Below are 22001 nucleotides of genomic sequence, written 5' to 3' on the forward strand. Positions count from 1 at the left end.
ATCCTGAATTCACAGAGCCTCTGGGTACCTACAGAGAAACCAAGCAGGCAAAATGCGAGCATATGGGGGAGCATTTCATGAAGCTCCGCACCGCTGAGGTGCTAATGTCCATTGATAATTGCTGGGGAAGAATGAATACTTGTTTGGTGGTGTAGCCACTGATACATTGTCTACACTCCAGTGGACAGTCTCATATCCATGAGCATATGAGAAAACTAATAAGACTTAGTAGAGAATTTTGTTTAGAAAAAAAAGAAGAGAGAATGAAGTGGGGAGGAAAATGGATGTGTTGGTGGAGGTTCCAGCATGAGTAAAAAGTGAAAAGATGGGTGGATATGATCATATATTGTTGTATACATATATAACATTCTCAAGCAATAATGTTTTTGGAAGAATGAAAGTGATATAAATATAATATATTCCCATATGAAGTTATAAAACAAAACATAAAAATAATAAAGTACATGGATAAAGCTGATTAAAGCTTATTATATATAAAGGTTGTGGGCGTCTTTTATCTGGGAACTAAATGGTCACAGGGGGAAGAAACCCTGATTGAAATTAAACATTTCTACAATAACATACCAAAGGTTCCATTTTACATTTTGTACTTTAATGAGGATAGGAGCTTCAGGCAAGCCTTCATTCTAGAGTATCTATACGGAATCAGACAGTCTGGCAGTATTTCAACAGGCTATCCAAAGACAGACCTCACTGCAGCCTTGACCAGCTCTTTGATAGGAAATTGCCTCTGGGTTTCAGAGACTCATTTCTCCAAAGCACGGCTAAGCACTGCCTAATGGAGTTCTAATCCTATGACCCAGATCTTACTAGTGTGAAAGGGGAAGGCTTTCTAGCAGGGAGAAAATTTAAGTTATTTAGTTTATGAGGAAAGAATAGGTTTGGTTCATCAAATGTAATCAAGATAGTATTTTATCACCATAAATACTCATGCAAAAGTGTAAGTGCCTTTTAAATCCCCACCCTCCCTCCTTCCATTTCAGATATATGGATGGATCCTCTTTTGGGTAATATAAGAAGATGATGCTTATTTTGTGATTTAATATGCCTTGTATTTTTAGAAACTTTTCATAGTAACAAATGAGTGTTTTAAGTACAGTAGTACCATATTAATATTACTTTTAATGTCTAGCAACTAGGATCAAAAAATAATTTAATATAAACATAAACATACTTAATTAGAAGGAAGGATGTTACCCTGAATAAAACTAATCATTTTCCCAAAATTATCACTTTCCTATCAATTGCTGAAACAAAACCTAATTGGTTACTTTTGTGGTAGTGTTATTTCCATACTTCAAATTGCCCAAATAAACATGAAGAGTTAAAATACAACAGAGAAATTAAGAACATATATTTAGGAGTCAAATATCTGGTCTGCCCTCTATATTAATTTTCAATTTGTCACTTGAGATTGTCTACTCAAATTTAGTAAATCAAAGTTTCTAAACTTTCAGCATGAGACATTATCAGTGCTCATATTACAATGTATAGGAATAAGATGATTATTTAGTATTCAGGCCCATCACAATTATTAAAATAAGGCGAGCAATGCTGGGTCAGCATAATGGCTCATAAACTGTAACTAAAGCCTGAGTCAATAAATGCTGTTTCAAGTCATTTACCTAAGATTATTTCAGAAGACCTAAAAACAGATGTTTTCCAGGAAGAAAATAATGAGCCCCTATATTATAAATAAATGAGATTTATCTTCTCTGCAGCTCTCCCAGCTGAGATCTAAATGAAAGGGGATGATGCATAATCTGGGATCATTTCCAGATTTGTCTGAAAAAAATAAAGGAACCGATTTCCCTCATCACGGTAGTCTGTTTCTTCTGGACTTTGGAGGTGGGGCTTCTGTATTTACAGATGGGCTATGATAATGTCTGACTAGTAACTGAGGAGCCTTGATAAATTGCGAGCATGGCTGGACACCAAGAGACTCAGAATGATTTAAGAAAAATCCATTTAACTGTTGTGTGACTTGAAAGCAAACATAAACTTGAAAATCTAAGTTCAGGGTTCAATTAGAGTCCCCTGGGAATTATTTAGAGTTCATACTCTTTGTGGTGCCTTTTAATTTAAGAAAACATTTCCTTATAAAAGGAAATGAAATGAAATCAAAGTTATTCTTAAACTAATTATAATAATTAAAAAAAAATAATCCACCTTAATGACGTGTCTGTGGAACATGTCCATAAACCTTCAGTCTTCTCACTTGTGAAATGCTACAGTGGTTGCGATAAGGCTCTTTAAGCAAGAGTTGTAGCACAAAGAGCCTCAGTGGATCTTCTAGAAATGCTGAACTCAAAGATCCATCTACAATCATAAGTGAGGCTCTTTATAAACTTCGTAATCATTGGAATTTAATAGATTTCTGTTCCCCATTTGCCTTAGTCATTTGAATCTGTGTCTCCATGTTGTAAATCACAGTATTCATTTTTATTTCTGTTTTTGCAATTTATATATAGTTTGAACTAAGCCATAACTATAAACATTAACTCACTTTAAAACTGATAATGCGTTATTTATGAAAGGGCGGGACTTGTAAAAAAGAAAGTACAGTTACAATTACATAAAAGTAATTGTTCATGCATCAATGGGAGGAGAGGCTCTTGGTCCTGTGAAGGTTCTATGCCCCAGTATAGGGGAATACCAGGGCCAGGAAGTGGGAGTGGGTGGGTTGGGGAACAGAGGGAGGGGGAGGGGATAGGGGATTTTTGGAGGGGAAACTAGGAAAGGAGATTACATTTGAAATGTAAATAAAGAAAATATCTACTAAAAAAAGTAAGTAAAAAATTAAAAATGTAAAAAAACAATCACATAAAATATTCTAAATATTTGATTTTGGTACATATTTGGAATGTTTGCTGTCAAAATTTAAATAGTTATTTTTAAGAAGTTTTATACATTTATCTATGCCGTATTCTAATAGATTTACTATAGCTCTAGGTTAAATAAGCAGGTTTCTATTACACTTACACAGCATAAAAGAACAGATAGTTAGACAAGAATTAAACTGCATTTGTTGCTTAAATGAGCTGTTATTTAAATCCATTCATATTCTCTGCCTCATAAATGTACTCTGTATTTTTCTTTCTCTCATATAGGTAATGCATTCAAATAACATAATAAAGGGAATCTCATTTATTTTTATCCTTAAAATACTTTAAGCCACACATGCTAGAGTGGTTTAAAAGTCAGTACACTAATGCTATGTTGGTACTGGTTTCAGATTTATTTTATAGACACAGTGATTTATATACACAATATTTTGCATGTCATTATATATCCCCAGGTCATATATATCAAAATAGTGACAATTTTAAATAATTTATACTAAAAAAAAATTGTACAGTGGGGGTTTGTTCTCTTAGTTTTACCTTTCAGGATGGAAAATGACCTCAGTCGTATACTACCACCCCTGGGTTTGCAAAGCCTCTGGTAATTTGAATGGAGGTATTTAACTTATCCACTGAGCCATATTGTTATGTATAAACAGGATGTGTTAGTGGTTGCATACTTGGTTTTTATCATAGCAAATATACTATTAAATATTCATAGTGTTATAGAAAAAAACTTTAGAAACCTCAATGTGTCTCTCCGTGTTTTAAGCATGGATGTTCCTATAACTGCTATCTTCACAAATCATTATACACATTCATAATTATCAGTAGGCACTTTGATTTGTCAAAGCATAATATATATATTCTAGACGCTGCAAAGCTTTGAGAAATAATTATGATAAAAGAATCCTCAGTTGCAGTGGTTCTCAAACTCCCTAATGCTATGACCCTTTAATACAGTTCCTTGTGATGTGTTGACCCCCAATCATAAAACTATTTTTCTTGTTGCTTTATAACTGTAATTTTTCTCTGTTATCAATTGTAATGTAAATACTTGTGTTTTCCAAACGTCTTATGTGACCCTATGAAAAGATCATTCAACCTCCTCAAAGGTCACAGCCCAGCAATGAGAACTGTTGCTCTATGTGTAGTTATCAAGTAGACAACAAAAAGATAAACGATAGTCCCAGCTCATTTCCACTTAGGAGGATAAATTAGGTTATAACTGAATCCAGTGAACAATATGGAACCTTCAGCACAAAGTTAATAAAGTTCACATTTTTGTAAACTTGACATTGTAGACAACAATGACTTGATGTGGCCTCTATGGGGAATAACAGCAAAACTTGCAACTTCAGTTAATGGATGTGATCAGCTGCCGCATTTCAACTTGTGTTGTATTTGGAAAGCCACATTCTCACATAAACCAGACAATTGAATGAGCTAGAGGATATATCTCAAGAAGGAGGATTTAGTAGAAGATTCACAACCTCTTGGACTAGAGGCACTGAGATCATATGAGAGTGCAGAAGAATCAGGACATAGCGCTGGGATCTTGCAGCCATCCTATTTTCTAGACTAACTGGAACTCTTGGAAGATATCTTGGCTTTCACGAATAGAGTACTCAAGACAGCAGCAGTTCCATTTGTAGAGCCTTCAATAGTCTATGCATCTGTCTGTTTCCTGGATGAATATCTAGCTGACCTTAATAGCTTTTGCTAAGAATTGATCAATGAATGGATTAAAAAAAAAAAAAAGCATACATGCATGTAGATTAATCTGAGAGCATTTTACCCAGCTTAGAATGATGTTCTTAGGTCATATATAGCTCAGTTCTTGGAATTGGGTTTGTATTCATTAATCAGTATGTCTATTTGGCTCAATCAATTATCACACATAAAGACCAGCACGTAAAATGAAAAATATTTATTAACAATCTATTACAAATAAGTTTCATTAGCTGAAATGAATCTTGACGACAAGTGTCAGAACCTCCAGATTAATTTGGAAAACAGGAATACAAATAATTATAATGGCAGAGGCAGGATGGACTTCAATGAGCATTAAAGCAGTTTTAAATTGTGAGTTAAAAAGAGAGGTTCAGGCTTAACATGGTTGTCTATGGCTATATTCTCAGCACATGAGAATCCATGCAGGACTGCCATGAATATGAAGCAATCCCAGAATGTGTAAAAATTCTGGGTTACATATGGGTTACATAATGAAAACTTGTTTCAAAAAATATAAATGAGGGGCTGGAGAGATGGCTCAGCAGTTAAGGGCACTGACTGCTCTTCCAAAGGTCCTGAGTTCAATTCCCAGTAACCACATGGTGGCTCACAACCATCTGTAATGAGATCTGATGCCCTCTTCTGGTGTGTCTGAAGACAGCTACAGTGTACTCATATAAATAAAATAAATCTTTAAATATATATATATGAAACACCACCACAAACCAGACTCTTTATCTTTGTCTCTTCCAATTTTCCTGCATAGTATCAAGCAAAGACTTGCTTTGATCATGTGGTCACATGGTGTGGACAACTCTTCCTTTTTCTGCTCCCCTGTTTTAAGTCTCAAAGGAGTAAACATTTACAAAAGTTTGCTTTAAAAGAGAGGACACTTACTTTCTAAATACTCACAGAAAGTCTCACTGTATGTTTCATGGAGGATGATGTACCGAAAGCCAAAAACTCCAGCTGGATGATGAACTATGCTTAGGTTTTTAGCTTAATTGTTTACCCTCCATTAAATTCCAAATTGGAATTAGCATCCCACAATATATCTGCTTCACAGAAAGCAAATGACTATTGGTATATAGGAGGTGACAGAGTCAAACATGAAGACAACCTCTATACTCACAAAGAACAAAGAGTTTCCACAGACAGAACAATCACAGTGTTTTAGGATTACTACCATCATTCGTTTGCTGAGACAGCCCTCTTGTCACGGCTTGTTTTTATTTTTCTTAAATTCCTCCCAAAATATGCAATGACACAGAATATTTATATTTAATACACCTGTATGAGGAAAATGGTTTGCTATTATCTGTCTGCCATGTGCATCTGTACATCCTATAATGCAGCCATTCCATCTGAAGTTTTATTCCAGAAAAATAGACATGCTCATATCTTCTTAAATTCATGCATAAAGACATCTGTAGACCCATAGACAGAACCGAACATAACCCAAATTGGTAGTAGAATTGTTTCAGAAAATGTGGCATGTACATGTAATGAATTGCTGTCAATTTCATGTAATAAAATCCTCGTTGTCAATAAAGTTAGCAAGGTGTGGGTACATGCAACAATATAAACTCAAATAATAGAAATCTAAACAAAGTATGATGTGCATACAAAAATATACATAAAAATGTGATGTGAAGTTTAATGGAGGATAAAGTATGTGCAATGTTAATATATAGACAGCAGTTCAGCAGAGGCAAGGAAGAGAAGAAAGAGTAGCAAATAGTTGAAGGTATTTCCTGGACTTAGAGCAATATTTTCTTTCCAGAGTTGGTTGCTAAAACATAAATTTTTGCTTCATTGTGCAATATTCAATTTTTATTTTCACCTTGTGCACTTATTTACATTTCATTTCACAACAAAATCAGCTAAAAATAACCTAATTAACCACAAAAGTTAGACGCAGGACAATTACACTTCCATTAGCTATTTCTGACCTCAACAGCATTTTTTCCCAAATCACCCAAATGCCTGGCATTTGCTAGCATGTCCATTTAACATCATTTTAAAATATTGAATGCATCAATAATAGCACATGTTATTTGTAAAATTAGTTAAAAATCCATGTTAATTTTCTCTTAATGTCTTGTAGACATAGTATCAAAAGAGAGTAAACAGATATATAAAAAGTTTCACTGTTTTTAATATTCTTTCAGCATACATAATCATATTTGGTAAATACTCAGTTGTCTGTAATTGGCATTCAACTATTGTTTTCAGTTTGCTAATCTACTTTGTAAAGAGAGCAATAACAAAATCAACTTTTCTGATAGATAAAAATCATGTAATAAAACACAGTAACATTATTCTAGCTCTATTGCAATTACTTTGTAGCTAACTGTCTTCTACTATGAAAAGTGACCTAATTTTTAGTTTTTAATATTTTAAATGAATATCCTGAGGCTATAAAATTACACTGAACCACTAGCACTTGGGATTTTAAAAAAAAAAGTCCAGTAAATAATGGGGCAGAGATATGGTTCAGTGGTTATGAGAAAATTGTAGTCTTCTAGGTGGTCTGACTCAGATCCTACCACCCACATTGGTTAGCTCACAACAGCCTGCAACTCCCAACTCCAGGAAGACCTATACCTCTGACATCTATGTCATCTCTACTCACATTAAAATGCATCCACATAATCATATACTCATGTATGCACACACACATAGTGCGTGTACTGTCATTAAAATGAAATAAATCGAAAGTATAAAAATTCATATGCAATATGGAAATTGCCACATGTCAGTTAAGGCTGTGAAATCATGAGAGTGGCTGAATTTAAAAAGTGATGATTTACAGGTTTAGATTTTTTTCAACCTTCGGTTAATCGGCTTGAATTTGGTACTCATGCAAGACACAGCTGTAGGTAGACAAAGAAAGTGGTAGGTGCGGTGCTGGTGTCAAACACCTCTATTTTTATTTGTGGAGACAAACACTTGAAGTAGAAGAGAAAGACAGCACTCAAGAGACTACAGTCTGGCATTCTCTTTGAGTATGACTAACCTGTCTCCCAGGGCAACTAATTCGACACCAAGGTTAAATCTACTGAAGGGCCTCTCTCCACTTTAAAGCTCAATGTTTTGTGAAAAAGATAAGTATTTTCTTCTAGAACAAACACTATTTTAAGCGATGGATAATGTTTTTTTTTTTTCCTATCAGAAATAAAAGGAAGGAGAGAGATGGCTCAGCAGTTAAGAGCATTGGCTGCTCTTCCAGAGGTCCTGAGTTCAAGTCCCAGCAAGCAAGCACATGGTGGCTCACAACCCTCCGTATCAGCATCTGATGCCCTCTTCTGGTGTCTGAGGACAGCTAGAGTGTATTCATACACATCAAATAAATAAATAAATAAATCCAAAAGGGGAAAAGAAAAAGAAAATAGAAATAAGTTCCTACACACACACACATTTTATGTGTTTATGATAGAACCATAGATGCACAGGAAAATCTACGCATCTTCCCAAATAGTGTGTGTGTCAAGGACCAAACTGTTCCAGGTCTAATGAAGTCTGAAGGCCATTGAAAGCAGATGTAAGAAAGAGAAGGTTGGCATGTTTATTTTCCATAGAATATCTGCATATATCCAGAGAGGTAGTTAAATGCACCACATTCAAAGGCATTCAAACAAAATTTCATTGATGTCCCTCATCCGAAATCTCTGTAGTATTGTCCTACCACGCTTGAACTGTGCACTTACCTAATAAACACTAGCTCAAAGTCCTGTGTTCTTATTTGCTTTATATTTCAAAAGTTAAGATGAGTTTCAAAGAATCATATTTACCTTTATATTTTATCTTGGTTTCTGGGGTTGAATATTTTATTATTCAAATGAATATTTTATTATTGAAATAGTTCAGTGGTTTTGTAACTTTGTTATACACTTTACTTATTTTTGGCGTTTAGATAGGGTGTTACATTTCCTCTTACTTCTGTAAGCAGGTTAATTTCAGCAATGTTGACACAGACCCTTACTCTCAGCAAAAACAGGATTTTTTTTTTTTTTTTTTTTTGCTACAAGCTACATATGAATGATATTGTCCCAAGAACACCAGTTCCCCATTTAGCCTGTTCTAACGTGGGGATGGCTCTGGGGATGAAATTTAAACATGTTTTTAAGCTACCATGTTGATTTCATTAGGAAGTTTTTAAAAATTATATTACAAAAAGATGGGTTTTATCATTCATACACTACTAATTAATTGATAGCGTTCACCTTGTCATAAGGTTAGAACCATTTAGACATTCCAAATTAATATTATTGTGTCGTTAAAAAACAAAAGAACGTCATAAATGGGGGCATTTGAACATACTTTGGTGAGAATATCAGATGAAAAGGTAGTAGCCAGAGAGGGAAGTCTGTTGTCAGCTTCACGTTGTATTGGATGATATCCTTAGCTTTGGGGTTCATAGAAACCAGTGAGCTGCTGAGTCAAAACACTCCAAACTGTTTTAACTTGCCACGAGAACTGAAGGTACCTACGAAAAACTGGAATCTGTATTTTTTTAAAAAAATTATATATTGGCCAAATGTTAAAGTTTTAATAAGTCAATCTTCAGTATAGATGAATCTTATTTCTGCTAAATTCGGTCCACACTAATTAACTTTATAGGTGATAAATTAAAACACATCTACTAATCCTCTCCATGACAATTTCTTAGAATGCTTAAATCAATCAACTAATACAAAATTTAATTATTATATGAGGAATTCCTCACCATTTTTCTATGCAATAATTTTGGCACCATGAAACTAAATTTGTCTGAACAAATCAGTAAGTATACAGAGAGATACTTTTATAACTGCTGCAAATATTTGTTTGAAATAACTGGACTGCTACAACAATTAATGTGTTTCTCAACCTTGTTCAGATAAAAGACATGCTAAGATGTCTGAGACAGCAGACTCCAACAGTTAATCAATTAATTGTCAAGTGATTGAAAATTGGTGTGTGAACTACCGAATTCATCAATCTTCAAAGGATATGTACATATCTTTCTTCAGAATGAGACTGATATCCTGAAATATTCTCACCAACCCAAAGCCTTTACTTGAGCTATAGTTTAAATTCATACTATAGCTGTAAGTCTGGGCACTATGAAATAGTTTCTGGCTTCCCAAATTCTTTCTTTTGACTTTTCTACCTTTGGATATAGTGGGTCAAACATCTGGATTTAGTTTAGTGCTCAAATTATGTCAAAATCTTATTCCCTAAGGTCCTTGTATTTGTTTTTAACCTCAAACCATTCTAATTATAGGTATGTTTACTCAATCCCATAGTAATTTCAATTTTTCTTAAATAGTCACTATGAGTTCTTATGCGTTGTCCAGAATGATTTTCCTTGATCATCCTATGGAAAGTAAATTTCCATAATTTTATTTTTATTCATATCACAAACCTTATTTGATTTGTTTTAACATTACAATAGTAATGTTAAAGTGTCATCATTATGTGTGTGTGTGTGTGTGTGTGTGTGTGTTTCTTTTTTCTTTTACTGTTATTTATTGTTTATCTTTCCTGTCTACCTTCTCACTGCAAGGCTGGTGTGTATGAGTCTCTCTCTCTCTCTGTGTGTGTGTGTGTGTGTGTGTGTGTCCATCTGTCTGTTTCTGTATGTCTGTGTGTGTTTCTGTGTTGTGTTGAGGAAAAAAAAATAGGACAAAGAAAGTAATAGGAGTGCGGTGAGTATTTACTAAGACAGAGAAACCAGGACATGGAATGATGGAATGGATTTATGTACTTGAACTTCCACTTTCATTCCACAATCAGCTAAGTACTTAGGAGCTCTGGAGAGACACATATTTGGCCATGTCAGCCAAGGGAACATGAATGGAATTTTGTAGATGTAGTTGTATAAAAATGACCGAGGACAAAACATATCTTAGTTATACAACTTCTTGGAGTCAGGAGAAATAAGTGGTGTAAGCTTGTATTATCATCATATGTAATATACCACTATATTTTAAAGACATGTTTTTATTCTACAATATTAGTACCATAAGAACAAGTGCTTACCTTATTTAGCTCTGTTCTTTAGCACCTGTCATAGTACTAGGAACAGAGCCTAATAACATATGAAAATATGTTATATAGACTCTGTTAATAGAAAAGCAGGATGTCATATTTTGATTCCTCTAAATAGGCCTGAATCCTTTATTTTCAACAAACTTCTACCTAAAGTACACTTGAAACTTTTTTATGGACTTCATTGAGACTTAAATGTCTGCTAAAAGTTGGGGAAATTATTCAAAATCAGAATTAATTAGACGAGGTACTCTCTCATTCCTTGTGTGTCTGCAAGGATGTCTCTGATGCTTGTTCATCAGAGAGATTGTGCTGCAGGTGGGAACCACAATGAGTTTTTGAAAGAAGTTCTTTCTTGAATCTGTGAAACTGTAAATGACCTACTTGACAGAGAATCACCTGGAAAACCTTCAAAAACTGCTATGAATATTTCCATGAATATTTGAATGCTTACATATTTGTAGTTTTATGGCATTGTGAATTTTATTTGGTATATATTTAATACTATAAATTTTCTCTCTCTGTGTGTATGTATGTTTGTGTAGTGTGTTGATACTTTATTAATTTTGTTTTCAAAATAAAAATTAGTTTTGTGAATATCATTCAACTTAATACCTTCATTTTAAAGCATGAAATATAAAAGAAGTGTGTAAACAACTCTAAAATTCTCAACTCTTTCATGAAAAATTCATGTGAAAGATAGTATGGCTCAGAGAAAATGAAAAGTAGCTAATAAACTTATATACAGCAAATGTAGAGAAAAATAGAAAATAAGGCTGGTGTTTAAAGGCATCTAATTACATTCAGTGTGGCATACAGAAAGCTCTGTAATACAGTGGAAGTCTCTCACTGGAAGCACACCAGGCTAATCTCAGATTTTCAGTTCTACAGGAGTATGAGAGACAAGGTTCCATTCATGTATTTTAGCCACAACCTATGATGCTTTTATATAGTAAACCAGCAGACACCTTTCCTTTGGCCACTGTCACATGTCAGAATTGTCTGGGTATCCTCCAGCATAAGTCATGAGTGATTGAAAAAGAGATTATTTAGTACATTTGGATATCAGTAGAACATCACACAACTTAGAGACTCTGAGATATAAGTGCTCACCTAAGCTGCTCATATATGTGTTTCTAAGGAAATCTAAGAAAAAAAAGTATTCATTTTATGCTGCTAACATTTGGATAAATGATTATATAGAAACATGATTTTTGCAAACAGTTACAGTCTAAAGATGTGAAATCTGAAGTGTCTTTTACTGTTGTACACTGCAAAACTCTTCTAAATTATTGTAGTGTTACAACACAGCAAATTTTGCATCTAAATACTTTTATCAAGAGAAATTAAAGAATATTCTCAGAAATACTTATATAATAATGTGGATGGCAACATTGTCCCATAAACTTCAATGCAGACACACATTGAAGATGGAAAGATATATTAAAACTCAACATTAAAAAGATTTTATGATACATGCAACATAATTGTACTTCAAATCATTGGGTGGAAGAATATAATGAGCATAAAAGAAAATACATAAACACTTAATTTTATTAATATTAATTGTAACAGTAGAAATCTATGGCCACTCATATTAAAAATGCTATCAATAAAAACTCATGTAACTATACATTAATTCCTGAAAAACTTACTGATTTGATTAGATTTTTATTGAATAGGTCAGCTTGGAGTTTTGTCTGCTCTGTCACAAATGAATTTTTAGGAAGCAAATATGGTGAAAAAATGTATTTTGGGTGCTGTTGCAGTAACCTAGGTAACAGATGATTTCCCCCTGCTATGATGACATCAATGAGGCACAAAAAATTGGAGAGTTATTCAATGGTTGCTTCTCTTAAAGACTTTATAATACTTTAGAATGTACTGCAAAACTATTGTTTTGTTATAGTATGTTTTCTCTTGGTTTGTAGCCAAATTTGAGGGATTTAAAGTTTAAAAGGAAGAGACTTTTGAAAAATAAAACAAAATATTTTTCTTTCTTCCTTTTCAAAATAAAGAAATTGTACAGAGAAAATTACATGATTCCCATTATCTAATTAAATTATTGTTTTTATATGTTAATTATTATATAATATTAATTAATTATTGTTGGGCATATACTAGAGAAGCAAACAAATTCACTAAAATTATCTTTCCTGAGACAAATAGGAAGTAAAAGAAAATAAATTAAAATTTTTTTCCATAAGGTTTGTCAAAGAAAAAGATAGTATCTTAAATGAGCATTTCAGTGAACAGGCCTGTCCACTGGTCCCTGATTCCACCATTAGTTTAGCAACTACTTATTTAAATTCTGTTTATTCTTGAAGAGCTAAAATAGAAAGAAAATGGATTGAGAAAGCAGTTAATTTGTTAACTTGACGACTATCATTTAATTTTGCCAAAATATTCTATATTGGAAATGCTAAATAAAATTAAAATAAAAACTGCCGAGGCACTACAAGTTCCTTATGTGCACTCTTATGTGACATTCACTTTGTTTTGCACTTAAAATATGAATACCTCCATCCCTGTAATTTTGGTTTTGTTATATCTAAATGATCTGGCTTTAATGCTTCTGGAGTTAATAATAGAATACAGTTGACATGTATACTTTAGATGGTCATGATACCTTCTATGACTATATTTGGCCATATATATTGAACTAACAAAGACTAAAGAAGATATATCAGTTGGAGATGATAAATAATATTTATTACTTAATATATATATATATATTCATTTATAAAACCAAATGTCTTGTTTTATACTAATATACTACACTATATGTTATATAATATAATTATTATTTTTGATATATTTAAAATTATATAACATATATAACACACATCCACATTGAAGTTTTGGGAATTTAGCCTGTGCCTTGTCAGTGCCATAGAGCACAGTGTGGCTTCCATCACTGCCCTTTGTTTTTGTTGTTCTGTTTTGGGCTTGTCTTTTAACTAGTTATGTTCTAAATACTAAGAGGTCATTTAAAAAATCGTGTACTCTTCTTCAAAACTAAACCCCATTCATTTATAATTTTGTAATATATGTGAATGATTGCTACAGAAGTATACTTAAAACCGTGAGGAACAATAAAAGAAAATGATTTCATCATATTAAAACTGTGTAACTAGATGCTCATAGATGAATTTCAAATGTTTGTGAATCTCAGGTTCTTTGTTCTATGTCTTCCTAGCACTAAAACTCCACCCTTCTTTCTTACATCAGCATACAGCATACAAGCTTCTCTTATATACTCTTTATCTAGTTAAAGTTTAATAAGTATTTCTATACATTCCCGGTCACATCCTGTATCTGCATGCATTAGACTGACAACTCAGAATTTCAAGAACAGATCTTCCGGCCTATGCTGCTCCATAATTCACACATAGATGATATAGTAAGTCTAACTCAAATACTGCCCCTTTAATAAATTAAGAAAATTTCTTTATACATTTTTGCTTTGGGTTTTGAGATAAGGTTGCCCTTGCTGTCCTGAAATTCACCATGTAGACCAGGTTAGCCTTGAACACAGAGGCTTCTTAGTGCCTCGGCCTCCTAAGTGCTGGAATTAAAGAAGTGCACCACCATGGTCGACTAATTTATTCCAAATTTTATGTATAGAGTGTTTAACAACTAGGTATTTAAATATAATTTCAAAAGCGACTTAAAAATGTAACTGATATTTACCAAACAACAAAAAGACCATTTATCATTTATATTTCCCTAACACAAGTATATATTGAATATTGACAAGGTATATTAAGTAGTGTTTTTGAGACACTTTACCTACATTCACCTCAATAAATTACAGAATTTACTTTCTATTTGGCCTACTACATAGACTTTTTTTTTTTGTAAGTGAACTTGTATACATGGCAGGGTTTCAATTACTACCAAGGATCCTTGCTTTTAAAAACATCCCTTGTTTTGCCCACTGCTATGTTATTTTCTGTTCTTGTGGTTTTCCTTATGAATGGGTAGAGAGTGTAATGTCAATGTTACTTATTTCCCATTTGCATGGTACTTTATCTATGCACAGCTGTACAATGATCTTATAATAATATAGAATTATTACCATATTTATATTCACTTATATAATACTACAAGGATTAATATGATTTGGAGTTAAATTTTATTTTTACCCTAAGCCACTAATATGGAACTTAAAAGGGCCTTTTTTTAATTTTATGTGGAACTAATGAGAAAGTAAAAGCTCTCCCAGGAGTGTGACGTGAAGAGGCTTCTTATGTTTCAAAACAAAGTGATTTGTTACACCAAGAGTTGCTTTCAGGTCACTCTGCTTGAACAGGCTACAGTCTGAATAATAGTACTGCAGCAACAGGCATCTTGTTCCTCACTAATGCTGCTACTTAAGCACTCCTAAGCAAGCTTGTTAATCTGCTTTCTTCTTGGTTAAGGCTGCTCTTAGAAGGAGAAATTAGTATCTGCCTTTTCTAACAAGTCTGTTGAGGGTCTAAGGACACTAATATAAACTGAAACCTATTATCATTTCCTAGAACTTCTTTTTCTTCTAGAAGTGAAAAGGTTTGTGTCTTGATATTTGGGATATCCTATAGCAATGCTATTTAAGTAATCTCTAGAATGATGGAGGTAATTAAAAAGCAAAATCATATCCTTTAAAATTCACATAGTTGGAATTTAAGTTTCTAGCCATTGATAAAGTGTTATTTCTCCTTTAATATTCAGTATATTAAGTTAATATCAACTTTTCATCTTTCACTTTTCTAAGATGTTTTGTAAGGAATTGAAGAGAAAATTTTTCTGTAGGTTTGCTTAATGAAAGTTTTAAAATGCTGATGCCATTCCATAGTAGTTCCTGCATAGTCAAGGAATCGCAAGTTAAACTATTAAAGTAAACTTATACACATGGCCATAAAAGAAATGTACATTTCCAAATACAAATTATAATTTGGAATCTTAGCTGTTCTATTTGGTATGTTCTTAAGTATGTAAAGTTACTACTGAATAGTAAGGTGTGCCTAAGTATGTCTATATATACATATGTCTATATAAATACAGACTTCATTTAATGACAATATAATTGGTAAATGCTAAGATCACAAGAAATCCTCCCAAATTTTGGATCAAATATTTTAATTTATCCAAGGACCATTTTGACAAAATATGTTTTCTAGAATCTGTTAAAACTGATCTAGTACAATTTCGTTTTATTGAAATGACACATATTTGTGATTTTTCAGAAACAACTTTACCAAAATGATCACGGAAGACTGCTTAAAAGTTCTAACTCAACTGTCTGGAAGGTCAAGCAGTATGGCTGTCAAAACAATAGGGATTTCAATTTACACAATTATTCCATGTTTTTTTTTTTTTTTTCATATTGATGCGAAGAGGAAAAAAAAATGTCTCACTGAAGACATGGTTCAATTACAATGAGTGTTTAGTATTTCTATGTTCTAGAACCAGTTTCCAGCTGGGTAATTAAAGGAAAACAAGACATCTTCAAAATCAGCAATTAAATAGACATACTTTAAATTTTCTTCTCTCATGTATGTAAATATAGTGACCTTTATATATGTATGCCAATTATATATAATCTTCACTGTGGCCTGGTGAAATAGTCTTTGCTACCAGGATAGATAACAGAATTATAAAAAAGATGAAGTGGTTTGCTGAAGATATAGAAGAACCAGAAGTAATGATATGAGAATGTATGTGGGCTCATATAGAAAGATACGTGTGCATAATGATAAGGAAACACAACATGGTAGTTTGACAAGATTGCATGTGAGACATTTACATTGTGCTTAAAATTTTAAACATCTATAGTTCACAAACTAAGATGCTATAGCCAACAAGGAACTATGGGCCTGGTAGCACAATACAATAAACAGGAGTGATGTCCTTGCAACCGGTCTTGACTTACTTTTAATTTGAGTGGATATTATAAAATATCTAAATGGGTTTTTACCATTAAATTTTCTGTGAATTAATTACTTTAAGTTGAACACAAAATGAATGTAAGATAATCAAAAGGCATTTGTGCAGTCAATTATTTAAATGAAAATCTAATTTTCAAATTGTTGTGGAGGACAGCCTATAAGCTAACCTAGAGTCTCAGTATGAGCTCCACACTGTTAGACATTAAAAACAAAACATAAAACAAAACATAGCTTTGACATCCCAGCCTACTATCCAGGTGTTTGATCTATGGTGTGGTGGATGGAGAAAGAATTCTTGGAAAATCTGAGTCACACATACATCTGCTTTTTTTACCCTTCCATGTGGACGCTTAAGGCAGACTACTTGAATCCTGTGTCAACAACCAAAACTATTGCATGTGCTTATGAAAAGCAAAAGTAGTTTTCAAGATAATACAAGGTAAAGAATTTGTAAAGATATAGAGTAACAAGCTTGCTAATGGAGATTAACTCTGTAAACAAGTTGGATTAAATTGAGAAAGCAGAGTATTTCTATTATGTTTATGGTTTGCAAAAGTTAAAATCTGTATAAAACATAATCATGGCATAAAACTCTTTTACAGTTTTCAATATTTCATATGGAACACTTTATTCAGCAATAGCTAAGATCATAAAATAAATATAAGCATTAAAAATACATTCAATGTATATTCATGTGTGAATGCAACAAAAATTAATTTAAAAATAGGTTATGATTTAATATAGAGCAAGGAGGGAGTATATGGTATGGTTTGGAAGATGGAATAGAAATATTTATTTATGTTGCAACTCAAAATTAAATACAGTAAAAAAATCTATTATTAAAACTTAAAATTGAAATTGATTATCAAAGTTCAATCTAACTTGTTTCTGANCAATTTCTAATTCTTTGAAAAATAATTATCTGTCACTCCAAATACAGTATAAGATAATTTTTAATAATCAAAATAAAGTGTCTTCCTTCATATAAAAGTTTCCTACTATACTCATTCATTTCTGTTTTATTTTATATGTTTCTAACTTTTAAAACTGGGAAAGAATTAAGTTATATTAAAATAATTTACCAAATTTTTAAAATTTGACTTAAAACATATTTGCCATTATGTGTATTTGAGGTATATAGAATTTGGGACTATACTTACATAGACATTATATAGGTACATATGCTAAATTTTTTCAAGAACTTTTTACACATGACACAAATATAGTAAAATCTTTATGGTTTTCATGATGTGTCATTTATGTACAATGCGAATGCTCATGGATATGGAACTGATTTACTGTGCCAGATGAACAAAATTGTAGGAACAAAATGTTTACAAACATCATCTATGATAATAAGTAAACTTTTCTAAATAGGCAGACTAAAGACCTATTTCTTTAAAGGGAACTCTGAGAACTTGTGAAAATTAACATTCTTAGCCTTCACTCAGACCTCATGACTCAGAATCATCATCCAGTGTGTGGTTTAGGAATTTCCATTTTAGTAAGTCCCCAAGAGAGTCTCACAAATTGTAAACAAGATACATGGAAGTTGAGCAAATTTAAATTTGTGAAATTCTCCCTCTAAGGAAAAGAATAAGTTTCTAATATGCTCATTCTTATACTTTGTTTTAAGATTTATTTGTCTTTGATGTAGACACAATCTAGTGAGTTTAGCTTTTCAATGGGAAACAGCTTATTTGGAGATTAATAAATATAAATGCCCATTAAACGTTTCTTTTCTTCTCCTACAATGTTCAGTACCTTCCACTGCTACTGACTTACAACACAGACCCTTAGAATCCCATTTTTTTTTTCAATATTATTGTAACCACCCTCATGAACCTCTGAACCAACTTTAGAGATTAAAGCTTTGGTTTTCCATACTCAGCCATTCAGATCATTTATGGAACTGTAGCAGACTAAACTCTGATCACACACACTGCACCAAACTACAGTGGTTACTTCCTCTATCCTTACTGTGAGGATACAAAAACTATCTGTCTGGAATTCTCGTGACGCATAAATCCATCATTTAAAAACTCTGTTAAAGCCCATCTAGGCTACTCTTATCATTTCAATATGTAACATCAAATTTCAGTTTTTAGATGAAAATGTATTCAAAAAGAGGAGTTGTTAGAGAGAAAACTATCTTAAATACATTTGCATCACATTCAATAGTAAAGTAATATTTTTGGGTTAAAATAGAATGTTTGCAGTTGAAATACATAAGAATATACTCTGGCAGTCAGTTACAAAGTGTTTACTAAAATGAATGGGAATAAGAAAAACAGATACAGTCTCTCCTATCTGGTCTAGATTTTATTCCACAGGTTTCATGGGTTGAAGAAATACAGGGAAGATAGACCCAATTTATTGATGCTCTGATTCCCAAAACAAAGTTTACTAACTTTCATAAAGTGTAGTAGAAAAATGTGTGATGATTTTGAAAAGGAAATATTTTAATGGTTTTACTACGGTTTATGACTTCTGATATTATTCCCAGTAAGTGTTCCTCTCCTCGTCTGGGACAACTTCTTCAACCTGTAGTTCTTAATGAAACTATCTACTGTACTCAATGTTTATTGCCAGGGGTGGGGGCGGAAGAAAAGTGGCAAAGGGGTAAGAGCTAAGTACAGGCTGCCTGCCTGAATTGAGAAAGTGGAGCTTTTCACTCTTTGCTTTGCTTGACTCTCTTCTGTGTCCAAAATCAACGTGGTTTATCACCAATACTAGAGAAAGAAGGTCAGAGAAATGTATAGATATCTGCAACAAAGCTTATTATTGTTGGTGTTGGTGTTGGTACAACTACTACATCAGCTTCCAAGAAAACTTTGGAGTAGTGCCTGGATTTCCCCATAGATTCCTTTATCAGAGGTTGGGAAGGCCATGGCCATAGGAGTAGTTTGTGTAGTGTTTGGTCTCAAAATGTTAATACAGAATTGCATGCCATGGAAAGTGTGGACTTCCAGCCCTCTGTTAGTTCTCATTGGAAACTGTAATGTGGTGAGGGCTACTTCCATGGACAGAAGCATGGTGCTCTGGGCTTGGATAGGTTCTGCTCTCATAGGCTTAGTTGAGGGAAGTACTTAATAATCTAAAGGAAACAAATTTCTGGGAGCACCCATCCTCAGGAGTTCAGCCAGTTCTCCCCACTTTGGTTTGTGCAGGAAAACTGTAAATCCCTCATACATACTTCACAATTTGGACACTGCATTTACTGGATGAACACATTTATTCAAGTCTGCAGCCAGGCCAATTCTGCTCCAGATATAGTCCCTAAACATTCATTGAACTATATTCACTACCTTATGTGAAGTAGTCCCCCTCCCATCTGGAGGTAGAAGTAACATTAACCAGTGCCGAGTCCCCAGGCTTCTCTGCTGTATTTTGGCCCAGTGGCCTGACTACATGGATGTCCTTTGTAGATTTAGGGATGCTGCATGGGTTGACAAGCCAGTTTCCTTCCATAGGGCCCTTAGCTGAACCGCTGTCCTTGGTGCTGAATCGTGTTTGCCTATCTGGGATTCAGCTGCCGGGTCAGTGGGGCTGGATAGAAAACCTGGCTGACTGAAAGCTCAGGTGCAGGACTGTAGTGTATAATAAAAACAGCCCTGTCCCCGCCCCCAATCCTCCCTCACACAGATCACGCTTCTGTTCGCCAGGACCCCATTTGTAATTTTCTCTTCCAGACCCCCCACCCAAATGCCTTCAATATGGCCTCAAATGCCGGCGTGTGCAAGCACAACCCACTTCATATCAGACTGCAGCAAATTCAAAATCTATTCCCCGGACACGGAGTCTCTGAAATGAGCTTTAGCGCCTTGAAACAATACACAAACAAATAAAACCTAGTTCATTAACCAATAAACCAATATGTCCTTCCTCTCTCTTCCGTCTCTTTGCTACCCTATATAGTCACTCTTCCCTAAATTGTAAAGCTTAAATTTCAAAAGACTGTCTCAAATCTGGGTGGTCTCCCTGCTTCCACAACCTTATATCTCCCCCACATCTCTCTAGAGCCAAACGACGCTGAAAACGGCCCATCTTACCCTGGGTAGACCGATAGCAGGAGCAGAATCCACAGCGTCATTTTCTGTGAAAATACAGGAGAGTAGACTGTGCTTCCAATGCTCCATGTATTTGGCGAACTCATCGCTTTTTTTTTCCTCTCGCCTCTCGCCTCTGGGTTGCAGAAGAATCCCTCCCCTTTGTATTATTATTATGCTGATGATTTGATGCTGGCTCCCCCAACCTGCCTCTAGTAGGTCCCGTCACTCAGGAGATGTATTGCTACCAGCTTCAAAATTAATAATCAGGGGGCAGAAATAAAGATCAGTACAAACGCTTGCAGATACCATCAAAGCGTCAGCTCAGGCAGCAGCTTCCACGTCTGAGAGGATAATAGAATTGAGGCAGGGGGATGGTACACGCAGAGATGTACACAGGAAGGCAAATGAGGGAAGCAGAAAGGCGCTCACATTCATGCCCGGTGCACTAACAGGAATTCCCAAGGGTCGGTCCTTTTAGGTTTATCTACTTGCTCTTTTTTTTTTTTTCTTTCTTTCTTTCTTTCTTTTCTTTCTTTTTAGATGGGGCTGTGCTCTCTTTGTCTGGTTCTGTTGTGTGCTTGTTTAAAAGAAATAGGAAAAAAAATCACTCACTAGAGGTTTTGCCTGATTAACTCACACAGATAAACTGTGAGGTCAAAGTGGAAGAGATGTGAGTATGCAGGAAGAATTAACACATGCCTGAATTCTTGTCAGCACTCTTTAACCCTTTCCTGTAGCGGCAGACTAGGATTTCCATTCCTGGGACAAAAAAGAGATGCCTTAGTACTCTAGGAATAGAGTTACTAGAGAGAGGGTTTGTTTTGCCCTATTTGAGAACAAGCTTGTCAACTTAAATCATTGCCTTGTGTGGGGGAGGGGCACCAAGAAGTAATAGAAAGGAGTAGCTATGCTTTGTTAAGCATCTTCTGAGAGAAGGGTTTGCTGAATGTAAATTGAAGGGAAGCAGAAGACACTGACACAATAAGGCATGGGGAAAGTCAATATGTTGGAATGCTAACCAACACAACTCCATGGAGATAGGTGCTTAACCAAGATCTCGAAATAGGGCCCTGGTTTGCTTATGCCTGTGTGTACCTGTGGGTAAAACAGTGGGAGATTGAGCAGTGGGAGACACTTCTGTCAATTCTGTAAGCTCTGTCCTTTGTTGGTTTTGTTTGTTTGTTTGTTTGTTTTTTGTTTTTTTAAATAATTTTACATGTTTTGGAATCAGTCTTGGAAATCCCTCTATTAACATTCTTCTTTCTTGATTAAATGAGCCACAGGGACATAGGAACTCTCTTCTTATTCTACCCTAATTAATCGGTCATACTCTCATAAACTGGGGCAGGAAGTGGCAAAGTGCTTCCCACTTCCTGTAGAATCAG

At 34.1% G+C, this 22001-nt stretch overlaps 1 protein-coding gene across 2 annotated transcripts in view; it reads right to left on the bottom strand.

The window, feature by feature from the left end:
• Gabrg2 (gamma-aminobutyric acid type A receptor gamma2 subunit) overlaps window positions 1-21272 on the bottom strand; it is an 88954-nt gene extending 67682 nt beyond the window's left edge. For both annotated transcript variants that reach the window (XM_021211872.2, XM_021211873.2), the window contains exon 1: window positions 20617-21272. In XM_021211872.2, coding sequence (XP_021067531.1) covers window positions 20617-20720 — 104 coding nt within the window. In that variant the 5' untranslated portion in view covers window positions 20721-21272. The remainder of the gene's footprint in view (window positions 1-20616) is intronic.
• Window positions 21273-22001: the final 729 nt, after the last annotated feature.

Source organism: Mus pahari, chromosome 14 (assembly GCF_900095145.1).
Source record: "Mus pahari chromosome 14, PAHARI_EIJ_v1.1, whole genome shotgun sequence".
Taxonomy (NCBI): domain Eukaryota; kingdom Metazoa; phylum Chordata; class Mammalia; order Rodentia; family Muridae; genus Mus; species Mus pahari.